The 20,932-nt window shown below is 27.9% G+C and overlaps 2 protein-coding genes across 4 annotated transcripts in view; one reads left to right on the plus strand and one right to left on the minus strand.

Moving 5' to 3' along the window:
* The window catches only part of LOC119600284 (uncharacterized protein C2orf42 homolog), a 168,668-nt gene that overhangs the window by 56,995 nt on the left and 90,741 nt on the right, over positions 1-20,932 (plus strand). The window lies entirely within an intron of this gene.
* LOC119600283 (tyrosine-protein phosphatase 99A) overlaps positions 1-20,932 on the minus strand; it is a 150,948-nt gene that overhangs the window by 45,643 nt on the left and 84,373 nt on the right. For 2 of the 3 annotated variants that reach the window (XM_037950431.1, XM_037950430.1), the window contains exon 2: positions 19,048-20,162. The exons of the other annotated variant lie outside the window; for it this stretch is intronic. In XM_037950431.1, coding sequence (XP_037806359.1) covers positions 19,048-19,714 — 667 coding nt within the window. In that variant the 5' untranslated portion in view covers positions 19,715-20,162. The remainder of the gene's footprint in view (positions 1-19,047; positions 20,163-20,932) is intronic. 3 annotated transcript variants of the gene reach the window in all.

A 20,932-nucleotide genomic window follows, 5' to 3' on the forward strand; every position in this document is an offset into this window, starting at 1 on the left:
GCCTTACAATTGAATGATATTTAGTTTATAACGGATGTATATCTTGCTCTCCACAAACTTAAAAGTCAAGAAAGTCAAATGTTTTTATCATTAAATGAAAAATAATCCTTAATGTTTGATGATGCTCCTTTTTTTGTGTTGTTGTTAACTATTAAGGGATATGAGGGTTTGGTTTGGAGGAGGAAGTTTTTCTTAAACTATGTATGTACAGGACATTTTCAATGAGCAATAAACAGTTTTGTTTTTGTTTAAAATTTAAATTGCTCGGTATTGTCTTCTAAATAGGCCCAAAACTTTTACTTTAGTAGATTTTAGCTTTCTTTTTTTTTAGAGATAAACAAAGTTCTAGATTTTAGCATTTTGTTTTTGTTGACAAAAAAAATTTTATGTAAATAATTTTTTTCTTTTTTAATTTTATATTGAAAAATTAAATGATCAAATTTTCTTCTCTGTAAATACTTATTTTACTTAAGATATTTTTGTTTTCAAAATGACTGAACTTTTTGTAAAAATATTTATAGGCTTCACACTTCATTACTTTCTTAACAAACTATGGAAAATGTGTTTTAAATTTAATTTTTAATTACATTATGATTGAGTTTTGAAAAAAAATTTAAAAACAATAATCTTTGCATTTTTTCGTGAATATTCCCAGAATTTCTTGCATACATACAAATATTAATATAAAGCATACTTTTAGGCAGTTTTAGTAATTGACTGTTTCTTTAACTTGACTTGTAAGTAAAAATATTATAACTCATTATGGATAATAATATCCATACAATGACCCCAATATGATTAAAAAATCTTTTAAATTTTCTAACAAATTAACAAACATTTCTTATTCAACTCAGTTAATAAGAAATAAAACTTTTTCATTAACCCAAAAAAACATAAATGTTTTAACAAATTAAATGCAGATTAACAAATTAAAGACTTTAGAAACTTTGTTTTATTGTATGTCCTTCCACGCTCATTTAAAATTAACAGACATTAGACTCAAAATAATGACATTTTAATATAAATTTAAATAAATTTGACGTTAAATACTTGTTTAAATGCCATGAAAATAACAAAAACAAATATCAGACACACACACACACACAACAACAATCAACTACAACAAGACAAAAAGTTCAAAAAAAAAGGAACTTAAAAATTATCACATGAATGACGATGTAGATATGTATGTGTTTATGCACGTACAAGTGGAAAATATTATGACATGATACTACTACTTGTTCATGTTGTTTTTGTTGTTGTTCTGGTTCTTCAGAAACAGCTTCCATTCGCATCACTGACACACGCTTCAAATATTTCCAACAACAAATCATTTTATTGTGAAGGATAAAAGAAAAACAACAAGAACAACAACAATATGGAGAAAAAGTTGTTGAACTGTTTGTTTCAAACTCACTTAACAAATACGTCAGGCATATGTTTTTTGTACAAAAACTCTCGCTCCTTTAGTCTCGAACTGTTCTTTTGTCGTGTGACAAACAGTCAGCATCAGCAGCAGTAGCAGCAACAACAACAAAAAGTTAAGAAAGAACTTACTCAACTTTATAGAAGAATGAATGAATGAAGAAAAAGCCAGTCACACAATTATAATGACATGACAAGGGTTAAAAGTTTTTCTCTGTTTAAGAAACATAAACCATTTAGCTAAGTCTCTCACACATACACAAACACACCCATACATACCTATACTTTCCTTAACACTTTTGCACCTTTTTCTTTTTAGTGCTCAGAGTGTGGGTATAAAAATATCCTGTTGTTATTTCATTTGAAAAATCCTTAAATTAATATGAGTCTTTTCAAAAATTTTAATTCTTTTATATTGTTAAACTTAAAGGTAAATTTGTTGAGTTATTTTATTTGTTATATCAAACGCATTAAATGTCATTTTAAGGCAAACTTAAGGATTTGCCTTAATTGTCCTTTTTAACATTTGTTTGAGATATTATTTTATTGTACTAAAATGCCAGTGGTGTAACGAAGAAATAAATGTCTAAAACTTTAAAATTATTATACTTTTAGGGATAATCATAGGATAAGCATTAAAGTGGCTTAAATTTCAAAGTCTTTGGAGTTATATTATTTATTGTTTTAAATTATTTTTAAATAAAACTTTAAAACTTAGTAGTTAATAGAATACTTCTTCTAGCCTATATTCTAGTCTACAGTCAGTGAATTTACTTATCCATTTACTAGTCTATAGACTTATTATCTGAATAGTCAGAAAACTCAAAAAGTTCGTTCTATTTCGTTGCCTTCAAATGCAGCGAATCAAACACACGGATTTAAGGAATGAACCCCCCTCCCCTCCCCAAAAAAAAAAAAAAAAACATTAGTTAATACACTAGACAATAAACTAGAATATGGACTAGACAATAGACTAGTTAGTACATCGTCTACTCCACAGTTTAATCAATAGACTATTTATTGTATAGACTGTTCAATGGACCAGACTATATACTAGTCAATATACTATATACTGGACCGATAGACTAGTCCAACCGATAGACTAGTAAATAGACTATGTAATATACTAGTTAATGGACTAGTGAATATTATACTAGACCATAGACTATTCCATAGTCTACTCCAAAGACTATACCATAGTCTAGTCCATAGACTAGACCATAATCTAGTTCATAGACTCATTTTAATAGACCAGACTAAAGATTAGGCCATATACTAGACAATAGACTCTTGACTACTACATAGACTGGACCAAGGGCCAACCCATATACTAGTTCATAGGATGGACTAGTTAATAGACTCTCCGTAGAATAGTAGACTAATTCATTAACTAATCAATAGACTAGTCTTCTAACTAGCCTATGTACTAGATTATAGTATAGTCCATAGACTAGTGTATAGACTTTTCTATGAACTAGACTATAGACTAATCAATATACTAGTCCATAGACTAGACAATAAACCTTTGACTAGTCCATAGACTGGACCTAAGACCAGGCCATATACTAGTTCATAGGATAGACTAGTTTATAAACTAGACTCTCCGTAGTAGTAGGCAAATCCATGTACTAATCAATAAACTAGTCTTCTAACTAGCCCATAGACTAATTAATAGACTACACTAAAAAAAAAAGAATTGAATGATCCGGCATCTCCTTAAACCAAGTACAAAATACTTGATTCAAGTACGCTTCGGTTGAGAACGAAATAGCCAATTTAAGCTTCATTGGATCAAAGTCATCTTATAATATATTTTTTTTAATTTGTTTTAAGCTCAAAAGCATACTTGATTTGAGATAAAAATAAGATTGATTTAAGAATGTAAAAGATTGAATTAATCGCAAAATGGTCTTGGTTTGAATTGTTATCGAATTGTTTAATCAATTCCGATCTGCGATTAATGTCCGCAGACTAGTCTATAGACTAGACCATTGGCATAAACTAGTTTAGCATGATCTTTCATCTAATCTAGAAGTTCTGGTATATCTGCTATATAAAAAAATTTATTGACACCAAGTCTGTTAATATTAAATTGAACTCTAGCAATTAAAAGTCACTTTATTTATCTAATTTTTCCACAAATAATGCTAAACTGTAATATGGTTCATATGTTTGCAAATAAGTAGTTAAATACAAGTAAAATCATTTGTTATCACGATTATACAATGATATTGTTTTTAACAACAAAAACAGTTTTTTTTTTTAATTCCTTTCTTAAACAAACATTTAATTCTTTGTATGTCTAATGAAATGTTTTTATTTTGCTCTTTAATTTATTTTCTTTGTCTTCATACTTACAACATTTTGCATAAACATTTCAGAATTTTGTTTTTAGCACTAATTTGTCTTGGGCTATATGCTTATCGTTGTTCTGTAAACACAACTTTAGTCTGATGCCAAACAATCTGAAAGGTAGACAGACAGACAGACAGACAGGCAGTAGAAGGGGCTACGAGACAGACAGATAACAGTAGAAGTGCTAGACATAAAGTTATACAAACATATGCTGGATAAAAAACATTCATATGTACATATAAAAGCTTGGAAATGTATAGGAGAGATGGTGCTTTTCTTTGAAAATAATGACGCCAACAACAAAAGAGCTTAAATTACTTGATATATGAGTTGTGCTGCTATAGTAGTAATGTTTTTATACAACAAGAAATAAACGTATGTATGTTGTTTAAAGGATGTTGTTTTGCGTGTGTGCAAGTGTAAATGTGTTAAAAAGTCGTTTTATTTTTGTTTGTGTTAGTTACCAGTATCAGCTTGTTGGTGTGCGTGCATATCCGTTTCCTTAAACGTTTATCTAAGATCAGTGTTACGTGTGCGTGTTATTTTACAACTACTACTACTTTAACATATATAACTCATACTCTCGTATTGTTTATTTGTATGTTACTTGTTGTAGGTGTTGATATGTTGTTTTTTGTTGTAATTTAACTATAAACAACAATACCTTCTTTTAGGTCTGTTTAAGCTTAACATTTGTTTGTGTTTTATTCTTCTTTTCTTAGTTTCTTTTTCATACCATTCATGTGTGCCCAAGTGACGAAATGTTTTACACTAAAGAAAAAAAGCACAATTTCATTTACACTCTAACACACCTGTATTCATCAGACCTGTTTAACATCCCGATAATAACAAATTTCTTTACATTCTATTCCTGCTAGTTCTTAGTCTAGGTTTTTCACATCCTGTCATTCATTGTTGCTGCTGATATAATATTGTTAATGTATTTGTTGTTACTACCAGCAAGGAAAAGGTTTTCAATTTTTTTCTTTTGCGTTTTATGCGAAAGTTTTTTCTTTCTTCTTTTTTTTTTGCTTTAAAAGTTTGTTGACTTGACAAGGTGAAAAATTGCATTACTTACTGTAATCAGCCAATACTGTGACTGTTACAGGGGATATACACCTTTTTCCAATTTAATACTAGTTACTTTAAGAGGAAAAATAAGTTCTACATAAAACTGAATAAAAATCTTCGAAAATAACTAACTAACTAACTAACTAACTAACTAACTAACTAACTAACTAACTAACTAACTAACTAACCAACTAACCAACTAACTAACTAACTAACTAACTACTAACTAACTAACTAACTAACTAACTACTAACTAACTAACTAACTAACTAACTAACTAACTAACTAACTAACTAACTAACTAACTAACTAACTAACTAACTACTAACTAACTAACTAACTAACTAACTAACTAACTAACTAACTAACTAACTAACTAACTACTAACTAACTAACTAACTAACTAACTAACTAACTAACTAACTAACTAACTAACTAACTAACTAACTACTAACTAACTAACTAACTAACTAACTAACTAACTAACTAACTAACTAACTAACTAACTAACTAACTAACTAACTAACTAACTAACTAACTAACTAACTAACTACTAACTAACTAACTAACTAACTAACTAACTAACTAACTAACTAACTAACTAACTAACTAACTAACTAACTAACTAACTAACTAACTAACTAACTAACTAACTAACTACTACTAACTAACTAACTAACTAACTAACTAACTAACTAACTAACTAACTAACTAACTAACTAACTACTAACTACTACTAACTAACTAACTAACTAACTAACTAACTAACTAACTAACTAACTACTAACTAACTAACTAACTAACTAACTAACTAACTAACTAACTAACTAACTAACTAACTAACTAACTAACTAACTAACTAACTAACTAACTACTAACTAACTAACTAACTAACTAACTAACTAACTAACTACTAACTAACTAACTAACTAACTAACTAACTAACTAACTAACTAACTAACTAACTAACTAACTAACTAACTAACTAACTAACTAACTAACTAACTAACTAACTAACTAACTAACTACTAACTAACTAACTAACTAACTAACTAACTAACTAACTAACTAACTAACTAACTAACTAACTAACTAACTAACTAACTAACTAACTAACTAACTAACTAACTAACTAACTAACTAACTACTAACTACTAACTAACTAACTAACTAACTAACTAACTAACTAACTAACTAACTAACTAACTAACTAACTAACTAACTAACTAACTAACTAACTAACTAACTAACTAACTAACTAACTAACTAACTAACTAACTAACTAACTAACTAACTAACTAACTAACTAACTAACTAACTAACTAACTAACTAACTAACTAACTAACTAACTAACTAACTACTAACTAACTAACTAACTAACTACTAACTAACTAACTAACTAACTACTAACTAACTAACTAACTAACTAACTAACTAACTAACTAACTAACTAACTAACTAACTAACTAACTAACTAACTAACTAACTAACTAACTAACTAACTAACTAACTAACTAACTAACTAACTAACTACTAACTAACTAACTAACTAACTAACTAACTAACTACTAACTACTACTAACTAACTAACTAACTAACTAACTAACTAACTAACTAACTAACTAACTACTAACTAACTAACTACTAACTAACTAACTAACTACTAACTAACTAACTAACTAACTAACTAACTAACTAACTAACTAACTACTAACTAACTAACTAACTAACTAACTAACTAACTAACTAACTAACTAACTAACTAACTACTAACTAACTAACTAACTAACTAACTACTAACTAACTAACTAACTAACTAACTAACTAACTAACTAACTAACTAACTAACTAACTAACTAACTAACTAACTAACTAACTAACTACTAACTAACTACTAACTAACTAACTACTAACTAACTAACTAACTAACTACTAACTAACTAACTAACTACTAACTAACTAACTAACTAACTAACTAACTAACTAACTAACTAACTAACTAACTAACTAACTAACTAACTAACTAACTAACTAACTAACTAACTAACTACTAACTAACTAACTAACTAACTAACTAACTAACTAACTAACTAACTACTAACTAACTAACTACTAACTAACTAACTAACTAACTAACTAACTAACTAACTAACTACTAACTAACTAACTAACTAACTAACTAACTAACTAACTAACTAACTAACTAACTAACTAACTAACTAACTAACTAACTAACTAACTAACTAACTAACTAACTAACTAACTAACTAACTAACTAACTAACTAACTAACTAACTAACTAACTAACTAACTAACTAACTAACTAACTAACTAACTAACTAACTAACTAACTAACTACTAACTAACTAACTAACTAACTAACTAACTAACTAACTAACTAACTAACTAACTAACTAACTAACTAACTAACTAACTAACTAACTAACTAACTAACTAACTAACTAACTAACTAACTAACTAACTAACTAACTAACTAACTAACTAACTAACCTAACTAACTAACTAACTAACTAACTAACTAACTAACTAACTAACTAACTAACTAACTAACTAACTAACTAACTAACTAACTACTAACTAACTAACTAACTAACTAACTAACTAACTAACTAACTAACTAACTAACTAACTAACTAACTAACTAACTAACTAACTAACTAACTAACTAACTACTAACTAACTAACTAACTAACTAACTAACTAACTAACTACTAACTAACTAACTAACTACTAACTAACTACTACTAACTAACTAACTAACTACTAACTAACTAACTAACTAACTAACTAACTAACTAACTAACTAACTAACTAACTAACTAACTAACTAACTAACTAACTAACTAACTAACTAACTAACTAACTAACTAACTAACTAACTAACTATAACTAACTAACTAACTAACTAACTAACTAACTAACTAACTAACTAACTAACTAACTAACTAACTGACTAACACATAATGAACTTTTGAAAGTATTATTTTTTTTAATATTTTTAAGACTAAAAAGCCTTAAACTATGCATCAGTTTACGATTTTAATAAATATGCGAATTCTAAGAATATTCCCGAATAATGTTTAATCAAACATTTTATCATTCTAAAAAGAGAATTTTTTTAGTTGAGCTTTTACTTGTGTTTAATATGTTTAAAATCTTAACATTGCTTAGCTTAGAAATTTTTACAGGACTACTCTCTATCTACCCAAGTTTTCTACTTAACACAATATGTCTGTATAATATACCATCAACATTAACCATAGTTACTGAAATTGATGTATGGATATAATGACTGAAACTTTAATTTAACATTAAACACTCTACTAAGGATTACAACAACGTGCAAAAAAATAATAAATATAAAACAACAAGGATAAGAGCCGTCTACTCAACTCCATTGTGGTGAATACATGAGAGTATGAGTTACAGTATCATCAACAATGAAATCAACATAATATTCCCTACCCAACCCCTCTCACCTTTAGCTACTATCCATATATCACTCACTACTCTTAAACTTATTGTCATCGACATACTCATCAACTTCATCGTTATTCTCATCCACAACTTCAACTTTATTGTCATTGTTAGTAACTTGAGAGTAACACAACGCCCACAACCACACTCCACCTAGGGAGTTGTAAATAAGTAACAGTAGTAGTTGCTGCTGTTGTTGTATATTAGTGTTAGCCGTGTCACTAGATTTATAAGGATGCACTTGTAAAGTTGCAACAAAAACTCATCATATTAATGAAATTGTTTCAATGTCACGTTTCAGGAAGTCTTCAGCTTCAACTACACTTTACTACTACTACTACTATAAGGTGTCTGTCTTCAAATTTTCTTTAAGGAAAGAAAAAATATTACACCTTGCACTTGCTGGAACACGTTTGCTGCATATAGTTCATACATATGTATTTGTTTAGTAAATTTACCATATGTAGTTATAATACCAGCGTGTTAAATTAAAATTTATCATCATTTCCTTATATTTAGTTTTTTTGTTTGTTTGTGTAGTTGTTGTTTTAGTAAGTGCTTTTGTCTTAATGTACTTATTTCTTAATGATTACACGCTGTCATTCATGCATAATTTTTATTATTGTTGTTTTTTAACTATTACGGGAGAAATTTTCCCTTATGTTAATATTTTGTTAATGAAATTGTTTGAATATTTTTGCAACAAGAAGACATTACAAAATTTTAATTGAAAAATTGTGTAGAAATTGTGTTTGAAAAATACCTCTAAAAATTGTTGCCTTAAGCTTTAGATTTGCAAATATCATGTTTTTTTAAAGATAAAAAATCTTATTAAAATATACTTTTCAGGAACATTCCAATAATTTGTTTTAAATTTTTAACTAAAAAGTTGTAATATACTTTAAGGCTTTCATAACGGTAACTTTAAATACTTATATTTATTCTTATAGCACGGGGTTTTTATAATATATTTAGTATAAATATTATATAAGTCCATGTCCATCCATTCGTCCGTCTGTCCCTCATCCGCCCATATAAACCTTTTAATTAAGGTACAGGTTGCAATTTGAATGTGAAATTTGTATGCAAAATGTAAAGTATAGTTTAAAGCGTTAAAGTTCATAATAATTGCCAAGCATTTCACTATAAATTTCTAAAAAATGAAAACTTAAAAAATTCGTTCCACAAAAAAATCTCGAGAATATTACAAGAACTTTTTTTTAACAAAATATGTAATATTTAGTTTTTTAGGAAAGCATACTTAAAGGCGTTAAAGTTAATAATAATTGCTAAGCATTTTACCACATATTTCTAAACAAAAGAAAACTTAAAAAATTCGTTGCACAAAAAATTTCAAGAATATTCCAAGAACTTGTTTAACAAAATATGAAATATTTACCAACAATCCGTGTATAAAGTAAAGCATACTTTAAGGCGTTACAGTAAATAATTACCAAGCATTTCACTATAAATTTCTAAAAAAAAATTTAAAAGTTCCGCCCACAAAAAATCTCGAGAATATTCCAAGAATTTGTTTAACAAAATATGTAATATTAACAAACTATCAGCGAAAAATATAAAGCATAGTTTAAGGCGTTAAAGCTAAAAGTTGCTAAACCTTTCACTACATATTTCTAAAAAAAACTTTAAAAATCGTTCCACAAAAAATCTCAAGAATATTCCAATAACTTATTTAACAAAATATGAAATATTAACAAATAATCAGTGTATAAAGTAAAGCATACTCATGAATATTTCAAGAACTTGTTTAACAATATATGAAATATTAATAATCAGTGTATAAAGTAAAGAATACCTTAAGGCGTTAAAATTAAAAATTGCCAAGTTCTACAAAACATCTCGAGAATATTCCAAGAACCTGTTTAACAAAATATGTAATATTTACAAACTTTCAGTGTTAAAAGTAAATCCTAGTTTAAGTTAGTAATAATTGTCAAGCATTGCACAACGTAAAAAACGTTTAAAAAAAAGAAAATTTTTAAAATCGTTTCATAAAAAATCTCGAGAATATTCTTAGAACTTGTTTAACAAAGTATGTATAATTTACAAACAATCAGTGGATAAAGTAAAGCATCAAGGAATATCGGTTTTAAGCATTTTAATAATGATAAAAATCAATCGAGAAAAACATCTCGAGAATATTCTAAGAGCTTGTTTAAAAAAAAATTTAATATTTGCAATCAGTGGAAAAAGTAAAGCATAATTTAAGGCTTTAAAAAAGTTCTACTTTTTTGTTTTTTAATTAACTTTATGTTATTGAATAGTGATGGAAATATGTTACTAATTAGTTCTTTATTCATTCATACAAAATTAAAATTATTATAATCATGGTTATGTTATTTTTACAACTCTTTTCCAAATCAGCAATTTTTATTGTTACTAATTCCCTTAATAATGTAAAAATACATATCTTCGTTTTTAATTAAAATGTTACATTAAAAAAAAATTATAACAAAAAAACATCAGTCTAAACTTTTTCCTAAAAATCTTTGCATATTATTGAAGTGTAGTTTTTTTTAACTTATGGACTTAATTATCCTGAAAGGTATTTATGAAATATGCACAAACTTAGCATTAGTTGTTTTCTGTTCCCTGCTAATCTCTCATCCTTTAACTTTTTTTGTTACTTTTAATAACATTTCTGCTTGAGTATTCTTCTATTTCAGTGAAAACTCATCTACTGGAGTATTTGCTATGATGTAAGACACAACACAAACTTCAACTTCATTAATATTCCAATCAAATTAAAAGGGTTTCTTTTCTCTTACTACATACATACTTTCTGTGCTTGTGGTTTGACTAAATTCTAAATACGTTACTTTTTTTTGAAAATAATTTAAAGCTTGAAAATATTAATTTGCTATGATTGAAAATGTATATGTATATAAATGTATATTTTGTGTTTGTATGTTGTGTTTTTGCTAATATTTTTTCCAAATACCATTAGATAAGAAATATTTGCCAAAAATAATATGAATGTTTTAAATTAGGGAAGAGAAAGAAAGTGAGAGAGAGAAGTTGAAAAAACAGGAAATGATAGGGACTGTATAATAATTTTAATATTGCAGTGGGGGCGAGAAAACTATAACTGATTAGGTGGCATTTTAGCACCCAAAACTATTAACCTTACCACAGCTAAAACTATTTAAGTTAAAGAGTGTAAACAAAAATAAGTGTTTTTTTCAATAACAAATTTACTATTGCAAGTAATTATTGATGTAAAATGTGTAGCATAACATGAGGCTACTAAAAATGGAAACTATTTGAAATTTTTGATTTTAGGATTAAATCTTAATTAAAAAGCAATAAAATTTTCAAATAATTTCCATTTCTGTTTGATTTATTAAAAATTGCTGCATAAATTTAGGCATTTCTAAAAAAGTAAAAAGTGTTGCCTAACATAAGGCTTGTCAAATACAAAGTTTAAACAATTTGAAACGGAAAAATAAAATCTTTATAATTATTTAAACAACTCTTCTCTTTTTATGTTATTCCGAATTATAATATCTTAAATGAGTCTCAAAAGAGTGTTGCCTAATATAAGGCTTGGCAAAGACAAAGTTTAAACATTTTGAAACGGAAAAGTAAATTTGCTACAATTTTCCAAATAACTTTTCCCTTTTTATATTATTCCAAATTATAATATCTTAAATGAGTCCCAAAAAATCTAAGATAAAAAAGTGTAGCATATAATTAGGCATTTTCCAAAAAAGCTAAATTTAATTGTTTTCCAAATTTCCCATTAACTCCTCCATTTTGAACCTCCTGTTAGTAATCATTCCATTACAAGAATGTCATTTAATTCGTATATTTTGTTATTTTAACAATTTCCTTTTACGTTTTTAGATTTTTTCACTGTTTTATTATTTTGTTCAAATGATTATTTTTTTGCTGTTTTTTTATACTCTGCATTTCAATAGAATTGCAGTTGATTTAAAATATAGATGGAAGATAGTCAGACGACTGGTAATAATAAAGTTCATTATAGATGGTTGACTGGATGAATGGTTTGGTTCGGGGATAATGAATGAATATTTGCGAAGCCGGAGTAAAGGAAAATGAAATAAAAAGTTAAAAGTTATAATAGTTTGGTTTGCTTGTTTCATTTAAATGATATTAAAATGATGTTAGTTTATTACAATATTTGTATTATTTTTTTTGTACAAATGGGAAAAATGTGACAAACAATTTTGCCAACGTTTATCTAGAAATATATTCCACAAAATAATCATAGTTTAAAAGGTATTATGCTAGTACCCTAGACTCCATTTTTGTAACATTTCTATCTAATTGAAATCATAATTTTTGAGAATTTTGTTAGAAAAATTCTAAAAAAATCAAGAACTGTTCTTTTAAGTTCACTTGTAAGGTTTTTACATGGATCTGTAGTAAAAATTCAAAGTTTTACTATTCTTCCAATACTCTTTACTTAGTTGTCTTTGCTTTTTGCTTTGGTGTTGAAATTTTCTCTTTGTATTCTTGTACTCTTTACAAAACAATATTTGTAATTTAATTGATTTTTATTCTTGTCTATATTTTAGTTTATAAATATGTATGCAAATAAAATGTAAATGTGTATGTATTTGTTATAGCATTGTCCTTTTCTTAACATTAAACAGCAAAAAAAAAAAAAACCCAAAACGATTTATTATAGTTAAAACGGTCGTTTCTCCTGATCTAGTTTCCTGTTGCTGCTATAAATTTGCTTTTCCGTTGTATGTTTCCCATACAAGTTTTCCGTTACTTGGTTTGGACAACATATACCACTACACATAATGGCAAAGATAAATTTTATGTACTTGTGTATTTAGAATATATACAATTCAATGAAATTCAATTGAATTGAATTAATAGAATATGGAATGAACATACAACATTTTGCCACTAAGATATGTAACAATTTTTTATGCTCCTAGAACGTTTCAATACCTCCTCTTTTTGCCAAGGATAATAGACGACCATTCTTCTATTTATATTTTATACAATTCAATCTATTGTTACCTGAAGTATAAATATTAAGTGAAGTGGAATTTGACTTGTCTGAATATTTATAGAAATTCATATAGAGAGCTACAAACATAGACAAGCAAGTCCTTACTTAGTCCTGCTGTCTGGTTTGGTTGCACATTTTTGTTGTAACACTGGTGACTGGTTCTTTGCTAGTCATCTGGATTAAAACTTGGCATGTGACTTTTGATCGGTAATTGTTTTTTTGTTGTTGCTGCTGTCTTTTGTCCTTTTGCTACTAACGTGTTATTTAAATTAATGTTTTTTGATTGTATTTCCTTTTGTTTTTGTAGAAGTTAATATGTAAGGAATGCAGGGAATAGTCTTTTAATTTAAATGGTTTTTAAAAAAACAATGTCAATTTATTGAAATTCCATTTACTTTTGTTATTGATAAAATATCTATAACAATTATTAAATGGATTTTTAATTACTTGTTGTTATTTAATTGTTTTAAAGATTTTTGTTTAATATTATTGAATAGTACTAATTTTATAAAAAAAATTTTACAAGTCTATTGACTAGTCTGTGGACTAGTATAAAAACAAGTCTATGGACTAGTCTGTGGACCAGTCTATGGACTAGTCTATGGACCAGTCTATGGACTAGTCTATGGACCAGTCTATGGACTAGTCTAGGGTCTAGTCTATGGACTACTCTATGGAATAGTCTAGGGTCTAGTCTATTGATTAGACTATGGAATAGTCTATTGACTAGTCTATTGACTAGTCTATTGACTTGTCTATGGATTAGTCTATGGACTATTATACTGGCTAGTCTATGGACTAGTCTTTTGACTAATTTATTGACTAGTTTATTGAGTAGTTTATTGACTATTCTATTGACTAGTCTATGGACAAGTCTATTTGCTAGTCTATGGACTATCTATTGACTAGTCTACGGACTAGTCTATTGAATAGTCTATTGACTATTCTATTCACTATTCTGTTGACTAACCTATGGACCAGCAGTCGGACTAGTCTATTGACTACATTATATTGTCTTTTCTATTGACTGGACTAGTAGTCTATTGACTAGCCTATGAACTAGTCTTTTGATTAGCGTATGAACTAGTATTTTGACTATTCGATTGACTAGTCTATGGACAAGTCTTTTGATTATTCTATAGAGTAGTCTATTGACTATGGACTTATCTATTGACAAGTCTATGGACTTATCTATTGACAAGTGTATGGACCAGTCTATTAAATAATCTATTAACATGTCTATTGATTTGTTCAATGAACTAGTCAATTGATTAGCGTATGAACTAGTATATTGACTATTCGATTGACTAGTCTATGGACAAGCCTTTTGATTATTCTATGGAGTAGTCTATTGACTATTATATTGACTAGTATGGACTGGTCTGTTGAATAATCTATTAACATGTCTATTGATTTGTTTAGGAACTAGTCTGTTGACTAAGCTAAGCTATGGACAAGTCTATTGGCTAGTCTACTGTATTCTATTTACTAGTGTATAGACTTGGTTTAAGAGAAATCTGTGGAATAGCCTTTGGAATAGTCTATTGACTATCCTGTTTATAAAATTATTGACTAGTCCTTTTTCTAATCTATGGGCTAGTCTATTGACCAATATATGAAGTTATCTTAATACTAATATCTGGAATAGTCTTTAGAAAAGTCTATTGACTAATCTGTTTATAAGAGTACTGACTAGTCTTTTCATTAATATGGCCTGTTGACTGATCTATTGACAAGCAATGATAGTTATTAGAAGTTAATGCTACACTCTTCACATTTTAACAGAGCGCCTTAAGCTAGGCCACGTACAATTAAATTGTTTCTTTTAAGTATTTCTACAAATATTTACATACAAATGTTTTAGTCGTGTTCTTTTTTTTTATTTGTCAATTAAATAAATTTAATTTTAAATAAAACAAATTTATTTAACTACACCTGCCTTTTATGTTCGACAAAACACACATATACACACCTACCCATACCTAAGGAAATCACTATAAAAATAAATCATTTACAGGCAAACACACACAATCACAACAAAACTATCAAGACCCAAGACCACAAGTGTGTAAAACCACAACAAAACTCCTCTGCCGAACTAAAAGGATGTCTAAAGATTTTAATACACACTTGAGAGTTAAGACTTTATCGTTCGTTGGTCGTTAGCTACTGAATTGAAATGAACAACAACAACAACAGCATAAGATATTTGAACAATAAAATAAATGCTTTTTCAAAACATGAGGGTGGTGTTGTTGTTTTTTAGACACATTTTATTTTGTCAGTGTAAATTTAATATGAACAACAAAAACAACAATACATTTTTTTTATATGTATGTGTTTAAGTCTAATAAACCACAAAACTAAATTCTGTTTGGTTGGCCACAACTGCAAATGACACAGGTTTAAATTACATACGCACGAGTAAAAGTGCTGCTAAAACTGTTACTTCAACTACTGTTTTGAAATGTTTATCTTGTTGTTTTGTTAGGGTTAGAGTTGGGGTTAGGTGGCTTCCATTAGGTTTAAGGTTAAAAAAAAGTTATTTTGAAGTTTAGATAAAAGAATTATAGGCATTGGTTATGAAATGCCTTTAGCTGTAGTCCTTTGAACGTATTGTTTTAAGTTAAGTCCTTAATCAAATAAAAATTTTGCTTCCTAGGTTCTTTGTTTGCTAGTTTTACTATTTTTGAACTTTAAGGTACATAGTTTGTTTTTACGTTTTTTAAATATATTAAAATTTATTGTAAATTTAACAAACATAATTATTTACATTTTTAATTATTACCTTTTTTTAATTTATTTTTCTCCTAAAAAGACAACGAAATATATTTCGAATTTCTTTCTCTTTATGTTCTTTTTAAAGGCTATTGAGGTTCTTCTTGTGTCCTTCAAGAAAATATCAAACCTGTCACTTTATTTCACTTAAGTGTGCCATCTTTCCCCTACTGTTATTTTTTATATTGTTATTAATGTTCTTTTCCTTAAAAAAATCATTTTCTTTTAGAAAGGGTTAAAGACACCGTCACCAAGTCCTTTAACCATAACTGTCTGGCTAATGCTCTTTTCTTAACAACTTTAACACGTTTTGCATGTCTAGGCAAAATTTTTCCATCATTTTGTGCTTGTAAATATAAAATGTTTGTTTAATAAAAAACATTTTATTATAAAATATTTTCTGGCTTAAAAACAAAAAAAGGAAATTAATTGATTATAGGCACGTTTTTCTTTAAATATGACTAAATACTTCTGCTTCATCATTTAAATTATTAAAGAAAATTAGGGACAGGACGGAGTTGAAAAGTACAGTATTATAGCATTTTTTCCATAAACTTGTCAATAGTATATGTAGTCCAACGATTAGTTTATAGTCTATGGACTACTTTTTCGACCATACATAATAATTTAGTCAATAGTCTAGACCCTAGGGTGATCAACAGACAATCTCATAGCCTATTTAATAGTCCAAAGGCTGGTACAGAGGCTTTTCCATACACTAGTCAATGGAATAATCTATAATGTAGTCAATCGAATTGTCCATAGATTATTGAATGAAATAGTCCAAAGACTATGGAATAGTCAGTAGATCAGTCAATAGACAGTTCCATAAATTAGCAAATAGAATAGTCAGTAGACTAGTCAATAGAGTACTTCATATATTAGTCATTAGTACATAGACTAGTCAATGGAATAGTCTAAAAACTGCTTAATAGTCTAGTCCATAAAACAGTCAAGAATCGTCAATAGATTAGTATATACCCTGATCCATAGATTGGTCAAAATGGACTAGTCGATAGACTATTAGATAACTAGCAATCACTAGTGCAACAATTCGTTGTCGCAATCTAAATTTTATGCACTTCCGTTGTCTAAAAGTTAACAAACGTGATAAGCTCACTATTGACAACGGATTTTGAGCTTAACTGATGTTATTGAAAGACTAGTCAATAGACAGCTTCATAATTAAGAAAAAAAAATTAGTCAGTAGACTAATTAATAGAGTACTTCATACATAAGTCATTAGTGCATAGACTAGTCAGTGGAATAGTATATAAACTGCTTAATAGTCTAGTCTATAAAGCAGTCAAGAATCGTCAATAGATTAGTATATACCCCGGTAAATAGATTAGTAAAAATGGACTAGTCGATAGACTAGTTGATAACTAGTAAATACACACGCAATATACACAATATATATACACAATAAATATACACGCCTGGTACCAAATTGACACCAAATTTTTCAATACATACAACAACAACAACATGTAATGTTGACCACGCAACATTGTCAACATTGCAATAATCTAAATTTTATCCACATCCGTTGTCTAAAAGTTAACAAACGTGGTAAGCTCACTATTGACAACGGTTTTTGAGCTAACGGATGTTATTGAAAAATTTGGTGTCAATTTGGTACCAGGCGTGTATATATTTTTCTCTCTGTGTAGATTTGTCGCTATACTAGTCAATTGTCTAATCCGTAATCTAAGCTATATACTAAAGACAAGTTTATAGACTTGTCTAATTACCGTAAAATAGTCAAGGGACTAACCTATAGCCTGATCCATAGTCTAGTTAATGAAGTCGTCCATAGACTAGTCAAAAGGCTAATCCATAGACAAGTATTAATCAGAATATTAATCCGCAGGCTGGTTCCTGGACTGATCAATAGACTAGTCAAAATTATCAAAAAAATTTGTTTATAGGCATAATTAACAGATTGGTTAGTATACTACTCAATATTCTTATCAATAAACTAGTCTAAAGTGGAGTTCATAGGTAACTCCAGAGATAAGTAGTCTACAAAATAGTCAATAGAAAAGACTATAGACTAGTCAATGAAACTCTCTAAAAAAGAATTGAGTAATCTGTACTCAAAACTATCTGGGAGGTTTCAGAAGAACGGTTTTCCTTAAACAAAGTACAAAATACTTGATTCAAAAACGGATCCGAAAACCTAATTTGAAACTTTTTTGGATTAAGGTGATCTTAATTTGAGAATTTATGGGTTTGATTTAGGCTTAAATCTATACTTGAATTGAGAATTATGTAAAAATGTAAATAAATCCCCAAATGGGCTTGATTTCAGCTCAGTTCGTACTTGATTTGAAAATTTAGAATTGATTGCCTTGGCGCTGTTATAACGTCTTAAAAATTGCCAAAAATTGCACTTTTTCAAACTTCAGGACACCATATCTCTAATCCCTGATGTGATGAATAACAGATTTGGATTCAGAGCAGCTGAATCCTTTAGATAAATATATCATGGTCTATGGGTTAAAAATTTGTCGGCCTGTGTAATTAACAGGCTAGTCTATGGATTAATCACAGACTTATAAGTAGAATAGTCTATAGACTGGTCACTAGACTAGTTTATAGATTGGTTAAAAGACTAGTCCGTAGCCTGATTCCATAATCTATTCAAAATGGACTAGACTTGTCAACTTGTCTTAAAAAGTATTCTTTTTTGGAAAAGTTTAAATTTAAAATGTTAACTTTTCCATGCCTGATCTCAAAATGATGAGGTTTAAATTCAATTTGATATTTTATATTTTTGATATAAAAAATTTTAAATTTAATTACGAATGATTCGTTTTGTTTTTGTTGTATTTTAAGAAATTTTATAAAATTCTTGGAAATTTTTAGAAATTGTAAAAAATTCATTCAATTCAAATCTTACCATATTTATTATCAACTGCAGCATAGGGAGGAGTGGCATCATTATAATTTACAACAGTACCGGCGCCATTACTACCATCACCGCCACCCATAACAACACCATCAATATTTGAATTAGAATTGCCTAAAATACCAGCAGCTGCCACATTACTAAATGTTATGGTAGTGGGTGGAATGACAGGATCATCCTGTTGTTCCATGGAAGTTGGAGTGGTTTTTTCCACTTTAAGATCAGTCTCTATATAATCATCATAACTGCTATCAGCATTATTATTATTATTATTGTTGTTGTTGTTGTTGTTATTATCAGCATCATTATTGTTATTAGGATTATTGTTGATTATTGGCACCTCTTTTAAATTATTCAAATCCTTTAAATTCGTTTCTATAGTTTTTAGAGTGGAAGTGTTAGTAGAACCGCTATTTTCCTCTTCTAAAGGAGCGGCTAAAATCTCTATATTTTTATCATTTTCCTGATCAGACGTTAAAATCTCTGGTTTGCGTGTGGTAAATGGCACTGGTGAGGATAATTCCAATTCAAAGGGTGGTGGTAAAGAGGGTATATTAGAGGCTGTGGGATTGCCATAATTTTGTTGTATTATGGCCACAAATATCAAGAGTTTATACAATAAACGTAATAACATGGTATGATATTTGGATCGAGACATTTTATTTCAAGCTTTTGAGTTCCTTAATTGAACAGAGATCGAGGCGAGTTTTGAGTTAGTTTTTTGTTCAATTCTATATAATTTCAATTTCGTTGTGCGTTTTTTTTCGTTCGTTTTTATTTTTAACGAAGTTTTTCGTGTTGTTGTAACTTAAATTAAAAGTGCTTAATTGTGCCAAGTGCTTTTAGTTGTAGTTGCTTTGTGCGTGTTTAGGCCCACTGTGCCTGATAAATAAATCAAGCAAGCTGTAAAGGGCAATTTTGTTAACAGTCTATAATAATGAAGACATTGTTCTGTTTGTTTGTTTATTGTTGTTATTCACTTAAGATTTTCAACACTTTTTAGTCATTAATTATTCACTAAAAAATTTTTTTAGTTGTAGTTTTTGTCGGAATATTTTTTCTTATTTATTGTTATTGTTTACCAAAAAGTATCTTGTTAAATACATCTATATTAAAACAAATTTTAAATTATTTATACTTAAATTTTTTTGTGTTAAATTTTTTCTTAAAAAAAAAAAATTGTGTAAAACTTGTTTTTTTTTCAAAATTACAATTTTAAATGCGGTTTAGTGACGCCAAATAAATGCTCGTATTTGAAAGCTTATAAGTAAAAGTGTAACCAAATATTTTCTTCTTTTTTGAGTATTTTTTTATTGTTTATTTTGTATTGTTATTAATTATAATTTTTTGTTTACTTTTTTTCTTGTTTTTTTTTTAATTTTTGTTTTGGTAGCACAATTTTTTTTAAATAAAATTATGCCAAATATATCGTATTATATGTTATTGACCTGTTCTTAATTTCTTTTATTTTTGTTTTGTCTCATTTTTAAGGCAGGTTTGTTATTGTTGTGTTTTTTTTTTAATTTTTACTTTATATGTTTAAACAAATAAAGCCGGCTTAAAGCTGAGTTTTGAAGTTTAATAAGTAGCACCCATAACCATTAAATTTATACAAATTGAAATAAGTAATAAAATTGCAATTGAGGAAATTATATAAAATATTTTTAAACGACATTTTCGCTTAAAAAAAAATTATCTAGCTAGAATACAAATTTCCTAGCTTTAATAAAAAAATGTACAAACATATTTTAGTTCAATTTTTCATTTTTTTTCTGATTTATATAGTCTAATCTATAGTCTAGTCTATAGTCTAGTCTATAGTCTAGTCTATAGTCTAGTCTATAGTCTAGTCTATAGTCTAGTCTAGTGTAGTCTA

The sequence above is a fragment of the Lucilia sericata genome, unplaced genomic scaffold (assembly GCF_015586225.1).
Source record: "Lucilia sericata isolate MDLA Ls3-8-SP2 unplaced genomic scaffold, ASM1558622v1 Contig000109F_arrow, whole genome shotgun sequence".
NCBI lineage: Eukaryota > Metazoa > Arthropoda > Insecta > Diptera > Calliphoridae > Lucilia > Lucilia sericata.